The 23,139-nt window shown below is 52.9% G+C and overlaps 2 protein-coding genes across 6 annotated transcripts; one reads left to right on the top strand and one right to left on the bottom strand.

Moving 5' to 3' along the window:
• Positions 1–4,947: 4,947 nt before the first annotated feature.
• TMEM125 (transmembrane protein 125) lies at positions 4,948–8,368 on the top strand. 4 transcript variants are annotated; one of them, XM_008965357.5, is made up of 3 exons: positions 4,948–5,156; positions 6,550–6,705; positions 6,944–8,368. In XM_008965357.5, exon 3 carries the CDS (start codon positions 7,089–7,091, stop codon positions 7,746–7,748), a length of 660 nt encoding a protein of 219 aa, XP_008963605.1. In that variant the 5' UTR covers positions 4,948–5,156; positions 6,550–6,705; positions 6,944–7,088; the 3' UTR covers positions 7,749–8,368. The 4 variants fall into 4 exon arrangements, with proteins under 4 accessions (XP_008963605.1, XP_063464335.1, XP_034818935.1 ...); XM_063608265.1 differs by lacking the exon at positions 4,948–5,156 and adding an exon at positions 5,457–5,616; XM_034963044.3 differs by lacking the exon at positions 4,948–5,156 and adding an exon at positions 6,198–6,310.
• Positions 8,369–16,281: 7,913 nt separating this feature from the next.
• C1H1orf210 (chromosome 1 C1orf210 homolog) lies at positions 16,282–22,198 on the bottom strand. 2 transcript variants are annotated; one of them, XM_003812852.6, is made up of 3 exons: positions 19,806–22,198; positions 17,604–17,720; positions 16,282–17,459 (listed from the first exon to the last, which is right to left on the bottom strand). In XM_003812852.6, the coding sequence occupies exons 2-3, from the start codon at positions 17,620–17,622 to the stop codon at positions 17,137–17,139; spliced, it is 342 nt and encodes a 113-aa protein (XP_003812900.1). In that variant the 5' UTR covers positions 17,623–17,720; positions 19,806–22,198; the 3' UTR covers positions 16,282–17,136. The 2 variants fall into 2 exon arrangements, with proteins under 2 accessions (XP_003812900.1, XP_034818951.3); XM_034963060.3 differs by lacking the exon at positions 16,282–17,459 and adding an exon at positions 18,623–18,717 and having other exon boundaries at positions 17,627–17,720.
• Between the last annotated feature and the right edge of the window lie 941 nt (positions 22,199–23,139).

The following is a 23,139-nucleotide window of genomic DNA, read 5'->3' as shown; positions in this document are numbered from 1 at the left end:
CACCAAAGGAAAACATTACATATTAACTAGGCCCGACTCTGCCTAAAACAGCAGAACAAAAGCCTGGATACATGCAACTCCATCCCACGTTCCCATTCAACAGCAAACTCCAGATTCCAAACAATTTTGGGGCCAAAGAGTATTGCAAAAGATTACCAAATTAAATTCTAATTCCTCATGCCTATATCAAATACACACAATCACCAGAACACTATCCAACTACTGCAGCAACAGACAAGCCCTTAGTGTCCAAACTGAAAAGTCAGGGTGCTTCCTCTCTCTTCTGTGTTTGGGCTTGATCAACCAGCAAATGGGAATTCCTTAAGGAATTTCCCAAATTGAGAGGAGCTGACCCCGCCATCTGCTACCCAAAAAAGACGCTCACTTGCCGGGACATAACACACAAGTACAAACAAGTCCCCAAGAGTGTCCATACTGAAACAGTCATGGTGCTTCCCTCTCGGTCAGTTGGGCTTGTTCCGTCTACAAATGGAAATTCCTTTAAAAATTTCCCAGATTGAGAGGAGCAGATCCTGCTGTCTGGACCCACAAAGGACACTCACCTATCTAGGTGCCTAGCTTGAGTCGGAGGCTCTGTCTAATCAACTATAGCTGCAGTGGTGGGTCAGAAAACATAATCTGGTCGTTGGGATTCTTCCTTGCAGTGAGGATGGTCATGGTGAATGGGACCAATACTCCAAAAGATGTCTATCTCAGGGAACTATCACTCACTGAGAAGGGAGTGGGTGCCTGGAGGCATTGGAAGCCTGTAGGTGCTATGCCTTGTTATGCCCATTGTTCCCTGAGACTGTCCTCAGGAGGGCAAGAACAGTGCCTCTCCACTTAACACTATATCTCCAGCACCCCCACAACACCTGGTCCACAGGAGGGATACGATCAGTGGATGCTGAATGGATTCATTCTTTTTTTTTTTTTTTTGAGACGTAGTCTTGCTCTGTTGCCCAGGCTGGAGTGCAGTGGCTCGATCTCAGCTTACTGCAACCTCCACCTCCTGGGTTCAAGCGATTATCCCGTCTCAGCCGCCTGAGTAGCTGGGATTACAGGCATGTGCCACCACACCTGGCAAATTTTTTATATTTTTATTAGAGATGAGGTTTCACCATGTTGTCCGGGCTGGTCTTGAACTCCTGACCTCAAGTGATCTGCCCACCTCAGCCTCCCAAAGTGCTGGGATTATAGCTGTGAGCCACCGTGCCCGGCCTAATTATATTATTTAATCCCCTTACAACTATATAAACTAAGTTCTGTCATCCCCATCTTACAAATGAAAGAGACTGAGACACAAGGAGGTTAAGCAATTTTTCTCCGGTTACACAGCTAGAGCTGGGGCTTGAACCTTCAAGATCAATCTAGCTCCAAATCCAGTGTTCTTTCCACTATTCATTTATTCATTCAACAAACATTTATTGAGCACCTACTCTATGCCAGTCCTATTCCAGGAGGTAGGGATAGGACAGTAAACACACACAAATCTTTCCTTCATAAAGCTTACAATCTAGGAGACAACATTTCAGATTGATAAGACAGATATATAGCATGTCAGAGTGATAGTGCTGAGGAGAAACATAAGGAAATAAAACACAAGGGCAGGGGATAGGAAGTACTGGGAGGTTGCAATTTGAGACGAGGTGGCCAAGAGGTCTCCCTGAGAAGATGCCATTTGAGAACATTCCTGAAGGAGGGAGGGAGGGAGGGAGCCATGTGGGTCAGAAGCATTCCAGGCAGATGGAGCTGCCGGTGCAGAGGCTCTGAGGCAATAGGAATGAAGCCAGAGAGGGCCTTATGGCGGTGGGAGGACTCTGTTCCTCTGAGGAAGGCGGGCCGCTGGAGGGACTCTGCACCTCCTAACTGAATCACTCGGGCCACTGGGTTGAGAACAGCCTGTGGTGGGAACATGGCAGAAGCTGGGAGACAGCCCCACAGCCTCTGTGTTCTCCCCGCAGTACTCCCATTCACCACCTTCTTGTGGATCTGCGGGTGGTTCGTCCGCACCTTCCGCTTTGTGCCCGCGGCCACCTCCTCCTCCTGACCTTCACCGTCACCAATCTGAATTACCCCAACAACCTCTGCTTTGGGGACAGAGTTCAACAGCCCTGTGAAGAGCCTGCCTTTCCACTTGACTCCAAGTTACTTGATAAGACCCAGAACTAGAATAGAGACTTGCCCAATCAATGTTTAAACCAATGAAGCTTTTAGGTGTTGTTTCTCCCATCCAAAAATTTCCCTTCAAACCCCTAAGGGAAGGGGTAAAGGAAGGAAAATCTCATGGGTCCCCCGCTGCAGCTCTGCCTGGGACAGCTGGCCCATGGGTCTGGCTGGGACTGGACCTGGGGACCAGGGTGGGTAAATAAATGTCAGATGTGTGCAAGAGGAATCTGCAGCCAGCAAGCCCTGTTGGGCCCCTGGCTCCCCTGCTCCTCTGAGTCAAGCCCCTTTATTATAAAGGGGATACCTTTATAATGCTTTGCAAATTGGCAGGATGAACACCTGCAATGCCACACCACTGTCTCCCCACCCCACTCCGCCCAACCATCCTCCTGATCCAACCTGCACTGAACTTTTTCTGAGGGAAAGGACATCTAAAGCCATGCCATCCAGTAAGGACACAGCCACATGACAGATGTGGTGCCTGGGCATTTGCAGTGTGGCTGGGATAAATGAGATGCTCTGTAAGTATAAAATAATACCTACCAGATTTTCAAGACTTTTGGTTCACGCCTGTAATCTCAGCACTTTGGGAAGCCAAGGCAGGAGGATCGCTTGAACCCAGGAGTTTGAGAACAGCCTGGACAACATAGCGAGACCCCCATCTCTATTTTTAAAAATAAAAATAAAATACCTTGTACAAAATAAAACTGTAAAATAGCTCATCAATAACATATATAAAAATGTGTTTTGGAATTAAAATGTATTAATTTAAATGTATTAATCTCATGGGTTTCTTTTTCATTTTTGAATGCAGCTATTAGAAAAGTTTAAATTATATATGTAGCTCACGCTATATTTCTTTTTTCTTCCCCGTGCCCCACCCCCCAGCCCCCAGACAGAGCCTTGCTCTGTCACCCAGGTTGGAGTGCGATGGCACAATCTCGCCTCACTGAACTCTGCCTCCCAAGTTCAAGCAATTTTCCTGCCTCAGCCTCCTGAGTAGCTGGGATTACAGGGGCCTGCCACCATGCCTGGCTAATTTTTGTATTTTTAGTAGAGACGAGGTTTCACCACGTTGGCCAGGCTGGTCTTGAACTCCTGACCTCGTGATCCGCCCACCTCAGCCTCCCAAAGTGCTGGGATTACAGGCGTGAGCCACCATGCCCGGCGGCTCAGGCTATATTTCTAGCGGACAGGGCTGTTCTAGAATTATGACTGGCCTCCAGTCATCTCCGCAGAACAAAGCAAAGAGATGCGAAAGCAGGTTGAGCACCATTATTTTGTGAACTGATAATAACAAGATAAGGGTGATCTTGTTTTTCTTTTCTAGTTCATACACATCAGGAGGAGAAAGCAAGAGACATCACAGGGGCTGATCCAGGAGATGAGGGACAGCCTACAACAGCTCCAGCCAGCCTGCCCTTCACCAGTCCGGAGGGTGGTGTGTGCGTGGTGCCAGATTTGCCTATTAGAAGCTCCCACCGTGTCCCTATTAAACTTTAGAACCCTCCATGGGTCACTTACACAGCCCAAGTGTCTCACTATGGGCCTTCAAGACCCTGAACAGCCTGAGCCAAACTTGTCTTTCCAGCTTCCTCTCACATGCTTCCTGCTCAAAACCCCCACAGCTGTCAGTTCATGCTATCGTTTAGTCTGCTAATCAATCATTCAACAAATATGTATTGATTACATCCTACATACTAGCTACTGAGGTCATGATGATTAGCAAAAGAGGCACTGTCCGTCTGCTTGCTGGGGACCACACATCTAGCAGGGAATGACAGGTAAATACATAATAGACAATTAAGCATATTGCAGTAAGAGTAGTTGTTGGGGAAGCACAGGGGCCATGGGTGCACCAAAGAGGCACCTCTAAACCAGCCTGCAAGTCAGGGAAGGCTTCCTGGAGGAGGTGGCATCTCAGTTGAAGAATGCAAGTTGCCCAGACTGAGGCTGGGGAGTGGCAAATATCCCAGGCAAGGGAGAACTCTTGAGTTCAAAAACTGGAAGGGCAGAGAGGAGGGCAGGGTGCCAGTGGCAAATGACTGGCCTGGTGTATATGGCAGGGGCTTTATGAGCCTTGTGAAGGAGTGTGGCATTTCTTCTGAAGTGTTTATTCTGGGAGTTCCTGTCTCCTGCCTGAAAGGCCTTCACCCCTCCTCCCTGTTCACTCAAATCCTGCTTCCCCAGTAGGATCCAGTCTGTGGGGCAAGCCAGGCATTTGAGGGAGAATGAGCACGGGGCTTTTGGAGGCTGCAGCCTAGGGCCAAGGGATGGAGGTACTGGGGCTGTGTTTGGGGGTCCGCTGATGTTGGAATTTGGGGCTAAAGCTGGGTTTGAGTTTGGCGTTGGGTTTGGGGGCTGGATTCAGGAACAGGAGTCGAGGTTCGGGCTGAGCGTGAGGTTGGGATCTAGGACCTTAGTCCAGAATTTGAGTTGGAGTTAGGAGTTGGGGGCTGAGGTTTCTAGCCAGATTAGGGGTTGGATTTGGAGTTGGGACTGGAATTGAATTTGGAAATGGGGCTGGGGGTTGGGGCTGAGATGTGACGCAGGAGCTGGGGCAGGGGTGGAAGCTGGGAGTTCTAGCTAGGGTTTGCAGCTGCAGCTGGAGTTAGGGGTTGGTTCTGAAGCTGGAGCTAAAGCTAAATCGGGGTCGGAGCTGTGGAATGGGTTGACGCCCAGGCTCTGGGGCAGATAGACGACATTCCTCCTGCTGCCCAGGTCTGCGAATTGTGTTCCGAGCCCTAACTGCAGCGGACAGAAGCCCCTCCCTTCACAGGAATGCCTCAGCCCAGCAGAAGGAGCAGTGCCACGTCAGCCAATCGGCTCAGGCCCTGCCCTGGAAACGACACCTGTTCATCCTCCTCCCGGCAGGCTCACCTGAGTGCAGGTTAGGCAGGTGAAGTGTCTCCCCGGAAACCAAGCTAGAGTGCCCCACCTGCTCGGCCCTGCCTTCTCGGATCGGATCCAGCACATCCAGGCTTCTCGTGAGTTCCCCCATTGTCCCCCAACGCCCCACCGCCCCCATGTTCTCCCACCTGCTTCTCCCCTGAGAACCTCCACCCCGCCCCCAGCCTGGCACCCGTTGTCTCAGCACACCTGTGCAAGCATTTTCAGACCAACGAAGTCACAGCCCAGGGGAATGCTGGGACTGACTCCACGGCCACGCCCACCTCCCCCACTTCCTTGAGAGCATCGGCACCAGCCCCCGCCCACCTCGGGGGTAGGGGTCAGCCTCTGCAGAGGAGTCTCCGGGAGGACAGATACCTCGTCAGGATGTAACCTGTGCACGGCCACATAGTAATATTCCCAGAATGACCCAGGACCTACGTCTTCTGCCCTGTCCTGCCTTGGAGGGGTAACATCGTTTTCCTGTATTCAAAAAGCACGCTTTGAGCATCTATGCAGGCTCTAGGCCCCACTGGAATTCTGAAACGAAGATGTCAGGTGACTCATCCCCACCCTTCAAGATAAATGTTATTGTCTTCACTTTTCAGACAAGGAGACTGAGGCTCTAAGAGATGAACCATTCAGGCTTCCTGGCCCCTCCCCCAGACCCCTCTCCTGGGCTCTGCAGGGCTCTGGGCTGACTAACCCACACCCACACTTAGCACAGGCACTGGCCTGCTTGCTTCTGTCTCTGTCTTCTGCTGCAGACTGGGGCTCCTTGAGGGCAGGGACCTCATGTGCTTTATTTTTGCCCAATGTGAGACATGCTTTCCTCTGGAGGACAGGTTAAATCAGCAGCCACTGTTGTTAGGTGCCTGGCCATGTTCCTACCGGTGGGAAGGACTGGAGCTGGGGTTCAAATCCAGAGCCCTCCTTTTTCCTTTGCTCCACTTTAGAGAAATCGTGGAGGAGGATGGCATGGGGGAATGGCGAGTGTGGAGAAGAGCAAGGGGAGCAGAAAGACCAGTGAGGAGGTGGAGGCGGGAGCCAAGGATACGAGAGCAGGGAACTGGCTAGAGAAATGTTTAGAGGTGGAGCCTCGGGGACAGGACGTGGATTAGATACAGCAGAGGGAGGAGGAGCTGGCTGAGAGGGCAGTGATGCCATGCCTGAAGTGAGGAACGCAGAAGGAACAGGTTGGAGTAAGACAACGAGCTTGGGTTGGGACCTGTTGCATCACAGGGACATCAAGGTGACAATTGACTCAGGACGGAGATGTAGGTTGGAGAGAGGAATTTGGGAACTGGCAGCTTATATTACCAAACTCATGGCTGTGAGATTGGATGGGATGTTAGGGGAGGGAGGGTGTTAGGGGTCTGGTCCTAACCCACAGAGAAGGAGGAGACACAGCCCTAAAAGAGAAGTGTCAAGGTCAGTCAGGCTTCTGGTTCCAGAAGGGTTAAGTCATAAGCGCCCCCTCCATCCCCACAGCTCCTCCCGAGGAACCAGTGGTGACAGCTGAGGCCATGTGAGTAGGATCCTGAATGAGGCTTTATCTCTGGCTGTTCGTCCCATCGTCCACCGTGGCACCAGCTCCCTCAGCCAGCCGGGATGGGACCAGCGACTGAGAGAGCCAGAGGCAGAGAGGTCAGGGCCTGGGTGAGGGGATTCCCTGGAGGGTTTTAGGGGGTACCCTATGGGCAGGGTACTCCCCTGGGGTCATTGGAGAGCCATTCCCAAGGGACAGTACTGCAGAGGGGGCTATCCCAGGGGAGATTCGGGGGAACACTGGGGTGGATTCTCAGGGATCATCCCCAAGGCTCCCAGGTGGGACCATGGGGGACAGGTGGGCTGGGAAGGTAAGACTGTGATCCTTCCCCTACAGGTGAGGGTGACCATATCCTGGACTGTGAGAGGAATGGGACTCTGGGCCTGTAGCTGCCAAGCAGGTGGCAGGTGCTCCAGGCTGTGATCTGCACCCTCTGACCCCTGACATTGACCTCCTACCCTGACCCCTGCCTGACCAAGCCATGTCTGAACAGGAGGCTCAAGCCCCAGGGGGCCGGGGGCTGCCCCCGGACATGCTGGCAGAGCAGGTGGAGCTGTGGTGGTCCCAGCAGCCGCGGCGCTCGGCGCTCTGCTTCGTCGTGGCCGTGGGCCTCGTGGCAGGCTGTGGCGCGGGCGGCGTGGCACTGCTGTCAACCACCAGCAGCCGCTCAGGTGAATGGCGGCTAGCAACGGGCACTGTGCTCTGTTTGCTGGCTCTGCTGGTTCTGGTGAAACAGCTGATGAGCTCGGCTGTGCAGGACATGAACTGCATCCGCCAGGCCCACCATGTGGCCCTGCTGCGCAGTGGTGGAGGGGCCGACGCCCTCGTGGTGCTGCTCAGTGGCCTCGTGCTGCTGGTCACCGGCCTGACCCTGGCCGGGCTGGCCGCCGCCCCTGCCCCTGCTCGGCCGCTGGCCGCCATGCTGTCTGTGGGCATTGCTCTGGCTGCCTTGGGCTCGCTTTTGCTGCTGGGCCTGCTGCTGTATCAAGTGGGTGTGAGCGGACACTGCCCCTCCATCTGTATGGCCACTCCCTCCACCCACAGTGGCCATGGCGGCCATGGCAGCATCTTCAGCATCTCAGGACAGTTGTCTGCTGGCCGGCGTCACGAGACCACATCCAGCATTGCCAGCCTCATCTGACGGAGCCAGAGCCGCCCTTCTTCCCACACCGGCCTCAGCGTCCCCAGAGCCGAGCCAGGGTGTGAGTGCATGTGAACGTTGAGTACACATGAGTGCGTGTATGCCCCCAGGCTGGGTCAGCTCTTCTGTGGATTGCATGGCGTGTGATTAAAAGCCCATGTGTTCCCACACATCCACATCATGGGAAGGTTAATGTGTGCCTCCTTGGAACTGGGTGTTGGTGTCCATGGAACTTCCTCTCTATATCTCAGGTCAGTAGGCGCAGAAACGCCTCATGATGAAGATTCTTGAGCCCCATTTCCAAAACCCCTCACATCCAATCCTGTCCTGTAACATCCATCAAGGATTTCCATAGGGGTGACTGGTGCCCACCCAAGACTGCACCAGTGCCTGCTCATTGAGGAGAGTAACTGCTGGCCAGGCAGAAAGAATATGGGCTCTGCAATGAGACAGACCTGGAGGGGACTCTCCCGTTGAGCACTAGCAGCTGGAGGAGTTGGGAGTTCATGGCTATCATGGTTGTGTTAATCGATTGTGGGGATCAAATGTCATTGTGTATGGAAGGCGGGGCTCATGGCTGATTGGCAATAAAATGGCGGCTGCCGTTGTCATTGTCTCCATCTCAGGATCTCACCTCAGAGACCCTTCCTCCCCTACCCCAAGCCCCGCCCCATCCAAAGCAAACTCCTCACTCCTATCTCAGCCTCATAAACCGTGCCTTGAGGGTCTCCTCAGTCAGGCCTGTGGTTTCTCCTCTTAGGTAGGGAGAGGACGGAGTGGATGCCAGCCTTGGGAAGGTGGTCGGTTTCCAGTCCCAGGGAGAGGTGAGGGACCTGAGTCCTTCGCATTTGCTCACATGCTAGTTCAATATGAGGCCTTAAGTGTTTGGTGTTATCAGCTGGTTTCTCTGGCAACTGCACTTCCCTTCGGTTGTGCCTCTTCAGCGGATTCCCTGAGGGTGGTTGGGAGGCTACAGCTCCCTGCCCCACCTCTGAAACCAGAACATCCCTCGTCTGGGCAGTGGCTGCACCAGCTGGCCTGCTCTAGGTTCCTGGGCATGGGAGAGGTGTTTCAAATCCCCTAGGGTGGTGAGAGTCACTTCCTGCTTGGAGTCAGCCCTGGGAGGATCTCCCCTCTGTAGCATGCAGTGCCATTTCCTGGCTGATGGAGAGCCACGGGAAGCAGCACTCAAGTGTTTCATCACTTCCTGCTTCTCGAGGTGCAGACTGCATGAAGCCCGTGGAAGATGCCCAGAAAAGCAGGGAAATGAGACCTGTCTCCAAAGAAACGTTACAGTAGAACTACAGAGGCTCTGACAACAAAAAGTTGGCTTTCAGCAGAAAAGGTCAAGGATGTCTCCTGGAGAAAACACGGGGCTGACAGATGAGGGGAAGAGTGTTGCCAGTGGAGGGAGGGAACAGCGTGAACAGACCTGGGAGAGAAAGACAAGGCATGTCCCAGAACACCAAGGACAACAGAAATGGCTCCCCTGGGTGCTCCAAGGGTGCCTCAAACCCACCATATTCAAAACTGACCCTGCTCCTCTCATCTTGAATGAGCTCCTCTCTCTCACCCGGAGGTGCCATGCTCAGGGGGCATCTAGAGTAGAGACTCGGTGCAGTGCTAGTTGGCACCGTCACTGTCTCCTCACCCAAGTCCACTGACAAATCACCAACTCCTCTGGTTTCCCTCACACAGATTTGTCTGACAATCCATATCTTCATGCTCACCGCCCAGAAGGGACCCTCTTCATTCCTGCCTGAGTGGCACATCGGCCTCCTCCTCTCTCCCTGCTTCTGCTCTTTTCTCTTCATTCCCCTTCCCCCTGCCATGCACACACACATCCCTTGAGCCAGAGTGATCATCCTAAAGCTAAAACGAAAATCTGCCTCAGAGCCTGTCTGTGGCTGCCCATACCTCAGCCTTCCCAAGTGCTGGGATTATAGGCGTGAGCCACCACACCCAGCCAACATAGAGTAGGTTCTTTATTGGATGGATGAAGGACTCCGGCATGGCCAGATGGCAATGAGTGTGCAAGGAGCAAGGAGAGACCCACCTATAGCTGGGAGGGGATAGGGAAGGTAGGCCACTGCCCCTGTTGGCCCTGAATCTGTCCCTCCCAAAGCCCCCTGCTCTCTACCTCAGTTCTCACTCTTCCTGAGTTCCCAAGAGCAATCTATCACTATGACCCACTCCTGGCCTGATATGGGACTACAGAATGTCCTGCTTTCCTGTAATATGGGGAGAAATACCCTTTCCTTTCATCTGAGACAGGGTTAGACTCTTTTGCAATTCTCACATTATTTCTTTTCTTTTGAGATCAAGTCTCACTCTGTCACCCAGGCTGGAGTGCAGTGGCATGATCTCTGCTCACTGCAACCTCTGTCTCGCAGGTTCAAGCGATTCTCATGCCTCACCCTCCCGAGTAGCTGGGACTACAGGCACATGCCACCATGCCCGGCTATTTACAATATTTCTTTTAAGAAACTAAAGAAAAAACAGAAGCCCAGAGGCTTAGAAAATGGGGAAAGAGAGGGTTACCGGGCATAAGCATCTGACTGAGCAGCTGCCGTGGGTGAGTGGGTGAGCACCAGGCTCTCCTGGGAAGGACGGGAGATGGAGACTAAGGCTCATGGCCCCAGAGCCCTGATCCCATAGGGTAATGGACACCCAACTGTAACAGGAGACAGGTGATGGTACCAGCTAGGTAAAGCACGGGCAGGGAAGAAATGTGTCTACCTCCTCAATCACTAAAGTAGGCTTCCCACAACCTCTTGCCTGCAGCCTGCTCAAATCATTTCACTGAATACTTTCTTTGCCTCCATTGCAACCAGAAGCCCACTGGCATCTCCGTTCTCCCTCTGTAAAGCTGCTGCCTCCTGACTTCACTGCCCCCTCCTGCCCACCCCCTTACCATCTAGTTAAGGTTCTGTGGCCATCATTTCACCTGCTCTTTGAGGGACTTGTCAAGTCCTTAGCCCTCTGCCCTTGGGTCCCACCCTCCCAGCCAAACCCCCTCCATAGACAAATCCATCCATCTGCCTTGGATGCGCTCGCCCCACTGTGAGTGGCCATTAGAGAAATCTGTACAGCCAAACAGCCTGCTGTCACTGCGAACTCCTCTATCAAGTTCTCAGCTGAGGCCAGGCACGGTGGCTCACGCCTGTAATCCCCGCACTTTTGGAAGCTGAGGCGCGTGGATTGCTTGAGCCCAGGAGCTCAAGACCAGCCTGGGTAACATGGCAAAAACCCCGTCTCTACCAAAAATACAAAAAAGAAGTTCTCAGCTGAATCTGCACTGCGGCTCCTCAGTGACACTGCCTTTTCCTGGTTGGCTCCTGCTCCTACGGTGACTCTGAAGTTCTCTCCACCCTCTTCACCACCCCCAACCCCCACATCCTCCCACCCCAAACACCACTCTCAGCAGAAGACAGCCTCCTCTCTTCATGAGAAGGCGAGAGCCTGTGACAGGAGCCCCTCACCACGGCCCCCACCAAATCTATCCTCACTTACTCCTACTTGTCCAATGGCCTTGGCAGCCCAGCAGAGGAATTTGGACTTTGTCCTCAGGACACTGGAAAACATGGAAAGACTTTCGCCAGGGGAGTAGGGTACTGTGGCCAGAATAGGATTTGGGACTTGCTGGCTGCGGTGTGGAGCCAGGGATTGGCCTTAGAAGAAAAAGAATGAGAAGAAATGGCCAAACAGCCCGTCTCGGCTGGCCACTGAGGGACGAGAAGCAGCTGGCCCAGCTAGAGAGGTTAGGAAGAGTATCCCAGAAAGAAGGAATAGCACAAAGAAGGGTCCATACCTGGAAATCTAAACTGGCATTGGATGAAGGAAAAATCCAAAACAAGGGCTGATGGAGAGACAGCACAGCCTTGTCTGGACCTAGAGGCTCCCATCGGTGGCAGTGAGGTGGAGAGAGGAGCTTGACACATGTCGCTCCTGGGTTTAACATTCAAACTCTAGGTTCTCAGCCATGTCCCTTCATATCTGAGACTGGAAGAATATGCTCTAGAAACTGCCAAATCTGGTCCAGTCCAGGTGGTCCTCACATCACATCCAGTCACATCTCATAGGAGACCTTGGGCCTCTGGACACTCAGGTCTCAGACCTTGGAGGAGCTTCCTCCAGGCCCCAAGGGACCTGCACATGCCCCGTCATACTCAGCTCATGCAGGAGCACAAGGACAGGGGCTGCCTTCCTGCCTTTTGCAGGGGACCTGTGAGACTCCCCTGGGCATAGCCCTAGCAGCCACCCCAGATACCTGGAGGGCAATAGAAGCTGAGGGCCAGGCCCGGCCAGAGACGGGACACACCAGCTCTACCCTCATGACCTGCTCTCCCAAAACTGGACCTTGTACCCTGAGACTTCTCAGCCGCTATTCACTGTAGAGGGTAAAGGTGGGAGGACCCAGCCCAGGCAAGATGAGAGTCCAACAGCCGAGACAGTCCTTCTCTGAGTCTATTTCATCGTTACTTCAAGGTGAGATAATGGTGTTATTGCGGAGTGGGCAAATTGCAGTGAACTTGTTTGAGCCTCATCTTCTCAATCTATAACATGGATTAAGCAGGGCTGTTGTAAGAAAATGCTAGAACAGCCTGGTGTGATGGCTCACGCCTGTAATCCCAGCACTTTGGGAGGTCGAGGTGGGCGGATCACTTGAGGTCAGAAGGTCAAGACCAGCCTGGCCAACATGGTGAAACCCTGTCTCTACTAAAAATACAAAAACCTTAGCTCGGCGTGATGGCACATGCCTGTAGTCCCAGCTACTCAGGAGGCTGAGGCAGGAGAATCACTTGAATCCAGGAGGTGTGGAGGTTGCAGTGAGCCGAGATCGCACCATTGCAGTGCAGCCTGGGTGACAGAACAAGACCTCCGTCTCAAAATAAAAGTGCTAGAACAACATCAGTACTATTATTCTACAGCATCAGAGATTCTATTTCAAACCCTTTGCTGTCCTGACCAGATCTTCCAACCTAAGTCCTGAGAAAGAGACAGTCAAATCCCCAGCGGGAAGGGAATGAGGAGGAAGGAGATGGGGCAAGCGCCTCCCTCAGAATGAACACAGGTTACCTCTTATGAGGAGCTGTTGCCCTCGGGGTGCCCGCAAGGATATCACTAACACTGCAGAGCACTTGCTCCGTTCCACTTGGCATAGACTCATTTAATCCTGCTAACAACCTTATGAGGTAAGTACTGTTGTAATCCCCATTTCACTGAGAAGTTGGGTCACTGAGAGGCTAAGTAACTTGCCCAAGGTCTCCCAGCATACATGGCCGAGCCAGGATTTAAATTCAGGTAACATGTGCCCTCAACTCACCTTGCCAGTCTGCTAGGATACTGCTGGAGTGTTTTTTTTTTTTGGTGTTTTTTTTTTTTTTTTTTTTTTTTTTTTTGAGACTGAGTCTTGCTCTGTTGCCCAGGCTGGAGTACAGTGGTGTGATCTCGGCTCACTGCAAGCTCCGCCTCCCGGGTTCATGCCATTCTCCTGCCTCAGCCTCCCGAGTAGCTGGGACTACAGGCGCCCACCACCATGCCCGGCTAATTTTTTGTATTTTCAGTAGAGACAGGGTTTCACCGTGTTAGCCAGGATGGTCTTGATCTCCTGACCTCGTGATCCACCCGCCTCGGCCTCCCAAAGTGCTGCGATTACAGGCATGAGCCACTTCACCCGGCTTACTGCTGGAGTTTCTTAAACATCATGTTGGTGGCTTTGTGTGACTCCATCTTTGGCCTCCACACAGTGCAAGGGATGTAGCCTTGCCTTTGAGGCAGCAGGATGAGACAGTGGGTAGCTGGGTTGGGATTCCCAAGGCAGAGTAGGTAGTGGCAGCTGCCAAGGAGTGGAGGACAAGGTGCAGGGCCAGGGGCAGAGGCAGGCGGGGCCAGGACCCGAAGCCAGAAGAGGCCAAACCAGAGAGGGCCTGGCTGAATCCCAAGTTCCCAGCACCCCCAGCCCTTTGCGGCTGTGGGCTCAGGTCATGCTCCCTCTTTGCACCTGGGGCCAGGCATGCAAACCACAGTGGGAAGAAATTCCTCCAAGGAATCAAGGCCTTGAAGGACAGGGTCCAAGGTTCTTGTGACTACAGGGCCCTGCTCAGCCAGGCTTGCCACCCACAGCTGGTTCTGAGGGGAAGCCCCGGCTCGGGCACGCTGTGGGGCATAGGCTCAGCAAAATCAACTGCGAGTCTGGGATCAGGCCCTTACCTTCTTCTCCTGGGTCCATCAGAGGTTCTGACTGAGGCCCCAAAGAGTACAGGAGAACAGGGACAGCCAAGCATAGAACTGCACGCAGGGCAGCTCCTCTGTGGTGGGAATTGAAGGAGCCCAGGGGCAGGGGGCAGGCTCAGCTGCCTGGGCAGCAGCTTTTCCTGGTAGGCCAGGACATGCCCCTTAGGTCAGCCTCTGGGGTCCTCCTCCAGGGTCTCAGGCTGGGGCAGCCTCTGCTCTCCCCAGGCCTGTGAGGGGCAGACCATCTCTGGACTCAGGAACCATGGCCAGGTTCGGGTCATGTGAGCTGGGCTTCCCTCCTCTCTGCTTCCTCCAACTCCCCTGCCAGGGCTTGGTCCGCTGACAGTCTTGAGATGTGTTTCCCGCTCTGCTCCTCTCTGGCGATCTCATCCATTCCTGCTCTCAATGACCCTGGTGCCAAGTGTTCCCAAGCCCGTGTCTGCAGACTAGACTTCTCCCTGTGAACCCAGCAGCCCCGAGGCATCTCCCCTGGAAATCCTGTATCCAACATCGAATCCCCATTACCCCAACCTGCTCTTTGTCCATGTACCCAGTAACCAAGCCAGAAGCCAGGGTGCGTTTTTCTGATACCTACCTACTCCCCATATCCAAAGTCAACAGGTCCTATCAGCTCTTCCTCCCTCTTGTCTCAAAGTCTGTTCCTATGTCACACCTTAGTCAGGTCTTATTACCTTCTCTCAGTGTCTCCCCTCCAATCCATCTCTGCACAGCAGCCAGAATGACTTTTCTATCATGATTATGTCATGCCCTTGCACAAAAAAAGTCCACAGATGAGCTTCCATTGCTCTCAGGTTGAAGTGTGAGCTTGGCATCCAAGGCCCTAACAGATCCACTCTTGGGCTTCCTCACTGCCATGGGCACCCCTCAGATACGACACTCAAGTCCTCTTCAATCTCCCGCCTCTTTCCCAAGCACCTCACTACATTTGCCAATGCCTCACTTTCCTTCTGTACCAGCTCATTCCTCAAAGGCTGACACTGTACTTGGGGAACACATGGGGGTGGCTGCCTGGCTCATGAGAACTGCCCCTTGTCTGAGAATGATCTGGAACAAACAGATGGGCTCCCCAAACCATGCCCCCCACTCATAGCAGATTGTGCTTTAAGCCTATGTATACTTGACCCAAACTGGGCCAAATTGATTCTCTTGTCTGAGCACTTGAAACTTGGAATTGAGAGTTTGGAAGTCCTGGTTATAGAGAGTCCCATCAGTGCCCCTAAACGACAGGATGCTAGAGGTGAAATGCCTGACCTCTGGCTGCTGGGACCGCCTGCTTCCTGCTGTCCCTTTGATTCTATGCAACAGCCAGGACTCTCCCCCAAACTCCTTTCTATTGCTTGCAATTAAAAACAGCTTAACTCAAGTCTTTTCCATCTTAAAACTAGCTCCCTTGTGCAAGAATCTGAGGATACACAATAAGACACAATCTGGGGCCTCAGGGAGCTCCCAGTTTAGCTATGGGGGCAGGCATAGTAAGAGGCAAGTACGAACCGTCATAAAGATTAAAATAAGCCTGTAAATCCCAGCACTTTGGGAGGCAGAGGTGGGAGGATCACTAAAGTCTAGGAGTTCGAGACAAGCCTGGGTGATATAGTGAGACCCCATCTCTACAAAAAATAATTAGCCATGTGCAGTGGCACATGCATGTATTCCCAGCTACTTGGGAGGCTGAGATGGGAGGATCACTTAAGCACAGGAGATCGAGGCTAAAGTGAGCTGTGATAGCCCCACCATACTGCAGCTTGGGTGACAGAGAGAGACCATGTGTCAAAAAAAAAAAAAAAGATGGGCAGGTGTGGTGGCTCACACCTGTAATCCTAGCACTTTGGGAGGCTGAGGAGGGTGGATCACCTGAGGTCAGCAGTTTGAGACCAGCCTGGCCAGTATGGCAAAACCCCATCTCTACTAAAAATACAAAAATTAGCTGGGTGTGGTGGTGGGTGCCTGTAATCCCAGCTGCTCAGGAGGCTGAGGTAGGAGAATTGTTTGAACCCGGGAGGCGGAGTTTGCAGTGAGCTGAGATTGCGCCATTGCACTCCAGGCTGGGCAACAAGAGCAAGACTCCGCCTCAAAACAAACAAAAAGATGAAAACAAAATGCGGGCAGGACAGTACTACAGAAGGGCTCATGGAAGGTGTCTTGGAGGGGGGAGCATCTGAGCAGTGTCTTCTAGCTCTGAGTGATAAAGCCCAGCTCAAGAAAAATAAAAATGAGTGACAGCTTTTTATTTTTATTCAAAATGAAAATAGATTTATTAATTCCTGTGAAAAACATATTATAACCGGATTACCCACTTTATTTATAGGAAAATATTTCATTAAGAAGCTGGCCGGGCATGGTGGCTCACGCCTGTAATCCCAGCACTTTGGGAGGCCGAGGAAGGCGGACTACCTGAGGTCAAGAGTTCGAGACCATCCTGGCCAACATGGCGAAACCTCGTCTCTACTAAAAATATAAAAATTAGCTGGGCATGGTGGCGGATGCCTGTAATCCCAGCTACTCAGGAGGCTGAGGCAGGAGAATCGCTTGAACCCAGGAGGCGGAGGTTGCAGTGAGCCAAGATGTGCCATTGCACTCCAGCCTGGGCAACAGAGTGAGACTCCGTCTCAGAAAAAAAAAAAAAAAAGAAGCTTGGCACTGGTTTTCACCTGCACAAATGTTACCATCTGGGCATATTTGAAATGCTGGCAGGTAGGCAGGCCATCACAGTCATAGAGGATTTAGGAGAAGCGTAGCGTAGGCAGGGGGACCAATGTGAGCAAAGGTGCCTGGGGAAACTGCATGGGAAGTGGTGGGAGGGAGAATAACATTTATTTTGAGAGTAAAGTAGGGGAAGGCAAGAAAAGAAACCAAGAGGCCGAGAGGCATGATCACAGAGGGCCTTATGTCCACACTCAAGCCTTTGTTTGGCTTTATCCTGAGAACAGCAGGGAACAGTTGAGAGTTATTGAGCAAGAGAGGGTCATTGTCACTTTGCTGGCTAGTGTCAGGGAAGTGGGGTTTACTCCATCCCTGGCCAACCTTTAAGCCCCAGCCACCTCTGTCCCTGAGGTTCAAGGCCCCCATGTCATAACCACTGTCCTTAAGCTGTCAGGCATGGAGGGAGTGGGGAGGGTCCAAAGATGGGAGCTCAGAGGGAGAAGTGGTCCCTGCTACCCTCTGTCCCCAGCTCGCCAGTCCCAGGCTGAATGTAATTGTCCTCGATGAAGCCATCATCATCCTCATCTTCAGCCACCTGTGGGCGGCCTCCCCTTCCTGTCTCAGGCAGTGGGCGGTGCCGGTAGCTGGCATGGTATCGGCGGCAGAGGTGGCATTTGGCAGCAAGTGCAATGAGGAGCGAGAGGACCACAGCCCCCAGCACAAATCCTACCAGCACAGGCCATGCCCGAGCCCCAGTGCCTGGGCCAGGGGCCACAGCAGACGCTGTGGGGAGCTCCGAAGGCCCCACAAGTGCTGCAGAGAAAGGGACAGCATTATAGGTGGGCCCCAGAGGGGGCTCCCTGGAGAAACCAAGAGCAGTGCAGGTAGGGTCCTTCCCCCAACCCCAGCATCTAAGGGGAAGACCCCCACCCCCATCATCCTCCCACTGTCACTCACTTTTGTTTGTCTCATTCATGGAGGGGCCTGATGACACCAGTGAGTCTCAGCCTCAACCAGAAAGAGCCCTGGCTCTGAGGAGGCCCCCAGATGCCAGGCAGCCCCAGGGCACAAGTCCTAGAAAATAACATAGGTATGGGTGTCAGGGATGGTCACAGGGTGCACTTTCCAGGTCACACTCACAGCCATGGTAGCCCTGCACAAACTCTGGGGACTGGACAACTGACCACACCAGCTCTCCACAGAAGAGAAACAAGCTGAGCCTACAGAAACTGGCTATTTGTAAGGGACCATCACAGGGTTTGGCTCTGGAAGCTGCTAAAAAAAAATAAATTGTAGAACTTACTGGGCATTCCTTATAATTCAAGCACCAGGCATCATGCTCACAAAACCCAGTAAGGTAAGTATAAACATTATCCCCACTTTATAGATGAGGGCTCTGAGGCTGAAAAAGGTGAACTGACTCAACTAAAGTCTTCAGATTCGAACCCAGAGCCCAGTCTGTTGCACTGCTTGGTAAGCTGAGGATGGGAGACAGGGGCAGAGGTGGGTCCTGGCTCCCGAAGGTCAGAAAACAGCAATTGCTTGGAGCTACTCAGCCAAAGCAGAAACCACATATGGGGAGGGAGATGCAAGTTGCTACTGAGGACAGGGGCCCTGGACACAGCCAGAGCAGCCCTGGCCCTTCTAAGTTGAAAGCCGCTGCTGCCTACCTCTACCCTCAGCCCTTCAAGCAAACCCCTGTCCTTTCACCTCTACTCAAAGGAGGCCCACACTCTGCCCCCACAGGGAGGCTCAAGCCAGGGAGTATCCAAATGAGGATCACCTGAATCAGGAAATTATCACCCAGGGCTGGGGACACCTAGAGGAGGAACACTTCAATTAGGGGAGTAGCTGGAGGAAGATCATCCAGGCATGGAAACACCTGTAGGAGGAGCACCTGGATCAAAGGAGTGTCTGGAGGAGGCGCACCTGAATCTGGGGAGTATCTAGAGGAGGAGCATGAAAGTTAGAAGTACCTGGCAGACGAACAGCTAGGGCAGGAGCATATCTGCCGGTGGAGCACCTGAACCAGGGGAGTCCTTGGGGGCAGAGTAGCCGGGCTAGGGAAGTACTTAGGAGAGAAGTTGAGGGGAGTACCCCAGTATATTCTTTGATACAAGTGCCTTCAAACCCACCCCCCAACCTCCTCACATCCAACCTGGCATCAAGCCCCATCATGTCTTCCACTAAACATCTCTGGAATGACAATACCCTCTTCTCCACCCCACTGCCACAGCTGAGTCCAAGCCACCTTCCTCTTGTACTCTAGCCATAATCTCCTAACTGGGCTCCCCACCTCTGGTCTCTTCCACAGAGTGATGGGCCTACAACCCAAATCTGACCCCATCACTAGCCTGGTTAAAATCCCTTCAAAATCTCCCCATGCCCCACAGTGCCTTGCAATCCAGCACACGGCCCTCAAGCCAAACTCTTCTTCCTCTTCTCCACAGTTCCCTCCCCAGCACTTCAGACAGACACACATGCCCTCCTCCCACTCACCCACCCTCCTGCTCCCTGGCCACGCCCTCCTCAGTTTTTGGGGCGCCAGTCTGTCAAGGCCAAATCAGACCATACCTGCCTGTGAGGTTGTCCCTGGACCTACCCTGGGTGACCTGTCACCATCCTGCCCAGTCAACCACCAGTCAGAACCAGTCATTGCTAGGCGGGCAGCTCCCCGTGGGCAACGGCTGGCTGAAGGATCTGTACCCTGGCGCTGCAGGGAGCTGGGCGTTCAGCCCCTCAGTGTGGTGCTTGTGAAATTAACGAGGGGAGCGTGAGAGTGAATATACAGGTGGGAGCGGGAGAGACGTCCTGGGAAGGAGAGGTCAGCTGCTCATTCATTCCTCAGCCTGCTGTGGGCCTCATCCTAGTACTAGGTCCGCAAAACATGAGAATGTGTTACACTGGAATGAACTGAATTCAATCTGACGTTTCTAAGGTTGTATTCCTATTCCTTTCCTCCCTGCCCTGTGAATTCTTCCCAAGAAGACACACACACACACACACACTAACCTTCCAAGGGTGCATACACACTCCCCAACAGGCCTCTGAACTCACAGCCCACACTGATCTGCCCATCCCCCATACGCACAGCCCCTCCCCCCAGGTCACACTTTCCTCCACCAACAAACACCCCCTCTGACATGCACAGACACCTACCCCAACTCTGATGTGTAGCTTCCTTCCTGCTGCCAGGAGCCCCTTGGGTACTGTGCAGAGCCTGGGTACCCCCTCCCCGGCCCCCCCGGGCCTTCTCTGTTCCCACCTTCAAGAACTGTGCACAATCCGCGGAGTAAGCTTCCGGCTGGGGCCGGCAGAACCTGGACAGGTGGGCGGGTCAAGGCAGAGCTTGACTCACCTGCGGAGGCAGTGGGCGGGGCTGAAGCTGCAGGTCTGGCAGAGGGCGGGCTGCGGCAGCGCCTCCAGTGGGGAGGGATCATTCTACCTCTCCCCCAAGCTTTTGCAAAGAACTTCATGGGTGTAGACCTCACCCTCACCCCCCAATGCTTGGGGTTTGTACAGCTGGGATCCAGAGAAGCGTCCAGCGGGCCCTAGAGGGGCAGACACCTCAGCAGGCAGGTGCTCAGGTTGATAAACAACTGAACGTCCGGTGACTGGTACAAAGTCCAGAGTTGAAGAGGGAGCTTTGCAGGCCTGTAAGGGTGGTGGGCTGGAACCAGAGCGGGTGGGGAGGGCATTCTTTCCAGGCAAAGCCAGGAGGACCAAGAACACTCCCAAATTGCCTACAAATGTGTGTGTAACTGTGTAGGGGGTGAGGGGTGGATCTGGATGGGGGCTCAGCCTTCATCTGGATCTCAGGATCCCGTGACCCCACAAGCCAGGCTCTGAACCTCTCCCGGGTGCTCTCTGATTCCCTTTAGCTTTACTCCTCGTCTCTGGGCCTGGTGCCCCCTGTTCTTCAAGCTCCAGTTCAGGAATCACCTTCCCTGAGCCCTCCCTCTACCCTGCAAGTCCCCACTCTTCCATGCCCAGAGCACCCACCGTCGCAGCATTCCTCATTATCTTGTGATTATTCGCTCTCCTGGGGTGGGGCCAGGCTTTGACAGCCTGTGGCTCCCAGCACAGTACTGACCCAGGGCAGGCTCCCCGTAACTACCTAAGGGAGGAAGGACCGCACGCGCCAAGGCCTGGAGGCCCCGAATTCACAAAGACAGGCCGGGCACAGTGGGAGCAAGGGCTGCAGAGAGGCCAAGTATGGTGGCTCACGCCTGTAATCCCAGCACTTTGGGAGGCCAAAGCGGGTTGATTGCTTGAGCCCATGAGCGGAGATCAGCCTGGGCAACATAGGGAGACCCCATCTCTACTAGAAACACAAAAATTAGCTGGGCGTGGTAATGCTCACCTGTAGTCCTAGCTACTGGGGAAGCTGAGGGGGGAGGACTGCCTGAGCCCAGGAGTTTTAGGCTACAGTGAGCCATGATTGCACCATCACACTCCAGCCTGGGTGACAGAGCAAGACCCTGTCTCAAAAAAATAAAAGGGGGGTACAGAGAGGGGATGCAAACAAGGCACGGTAGAACTGTGGCTGGAAGGTGGGGGCCAGTTCACACTTGGCCCTGAAGATCTTAGGATGAAATCTGAACCCTCAGGGCCATCCCTTCCCACCTTTCCTGCCTCCTCTGCTGCAGCTACACCAAACTATTTTCTTTCTTTTTTTTTTTTTTTTTTGAGACAGAGTCACTGTGTCACCCAGGCTGGAGTACAGTGGTGCGATCTCAGCTCACTCCAACCTCCAGCCCCTGGGTTCAAGGGATTCTCCTCCCTCAGCCTCCTGAGTAGCTAGATTACAGGCATGTGCCACCACACCCAGCTAATTTTTGTATTCTTAGTAGAGACGGGTTTTCGCCATGTTGGCCAGGCTGGTCTTGAACTCCTGACCTCAAGCAATCTGCCCGCCTTGGCCTCCCAAAGTGCTGGGATTACAGGCATGAGCCACTGCGCCCAGCCACCAAACTCTTTTCTATTCCCAGAACTCACCATGCCCTCTCATCTCCCTGGCTCTGCAGGCTCTGCTCCCTTCTCCTGGGACTCCTGCCTTCCCCACTCTCCACTGCACCCCTGCAGATGGTGGCCCTTCTCCCCTATATCCCTGAACATGTGGGGTGTGATTTTCTCTTTAGTTTCCCTGCCAACCTGTAAACTCTGGGAATGGACTCTGCATCTGTCTTGTTTCCATCATATCCCCCATATCTAAAATGGCAACAGTATACCCTTCTGAAACAAATTTGAGGAAAGAAAGGATTATCCTGGATGGGGCAATGAGGTGCCAAGGAGGGCTTAGGGTTTTACTTTATTTTTGAAGCAAGGAAATCATGAGATTCAACTGATATTCATTGAGCACCTAGCGCGTCCTAGACACTGTGCCAGGTTTTCTTAAATTAAGGTGCTCATATACCATAACCTAATTCATATAACATAAAATTCCCCATGTTAGCCATTTCCAGGCACACGATTCAGTAGTGTTTAGCACACTCATAATGTCATGCAACCATCACTGTAGTTCTAAAACTTCTTCATCACCCCAAAGGGATACCCCTGACCAGTTAAGCAGTATTCCCCATGTCCCTTTCCCCCTGGCCTTTCACGACCATTACTTTGCTTTCAGTCTCTATGGATTTGCCTGTTCTGGATATTTCATATAAATGGAATCATATTTGTGCCAGCTTTTTAATGAACGATTTCACTTAATCCTTGTAACCATGCTATGAGATAGATGTTAACTGTCCCCTTAACAGAAAAGGAAAATGAGGCTGTGAGAAGGTAATTGGTATGAAGTCCTGCAGAGGAAAACAAGCAGAGGGTCTGCTCATCCATCATTCAGTAATTTATTCAATGAATATTTTTTGAATGGCCACCAGAGTCACAGCCAGCCCATATGTCACACATTGCTAAATAGCAGATGGCTATCTGCTGAATGGCCCCACATCATGGAGAACAGAGGGCAGACTGGGTGTCAGCACCCGCGGCTCCTCAGCCAGGAGCTCTGATGCAGTGAACAACCTTTACAACCTTCTGTGGCAGCCCTGACAACCATGCAGAGGCTCTGTGCTAGCTTCTGGGACAATTTGTGCCGCCATAAAGCTTCCATTCTGGTGGATAAGACGAACAATACACAAACAAATAAATAAGATTATTTCAGATAACAGTAAATGTTGGGAAGAAAACAGCTTCATGATAGCTCCATGTGAACATGAGAGGCGGGTGCTACTTTAGATAGTCAGAAGAGGGGACTCACTGAAGAGGGCATGTTTGAGCTGAGATCTGGCTAAGAGTGAGACAGCGATTGTGCCAATATCTGGGGGCAGAGCATTCTAGGCAAAGGGAACCGCCAGCACAAATGCTGAGATGCGGGAGCACGGCTGGCTTGTTCAGCTACAACAAGGTGGCCGCTTGATGGAGTGCAGAAAGAGGGGTGCAGATCCAAGGGTCTACACCAGGTGCATATCAGGAGCTATTCCTGAGGGGCCTCATC

Source organism: Pan paniscus, chromosome 1, assembly GCF_029289425.2.
Source record: "Pan paniscus chromosome 1, NHGRI_mPanPan1-v2.0_pri, whole genome shotgun sequence".
Lineage (NCBI taxonomy): Eukaryota > Metazoa > Chordata > Mammalia > Primates > Hominidae > Pan > Pan paniscus.
Note: the sequence above shows the minus strand (reverse complement) of the source record. Positions and strands in the feature narration are given on the sequence as shown.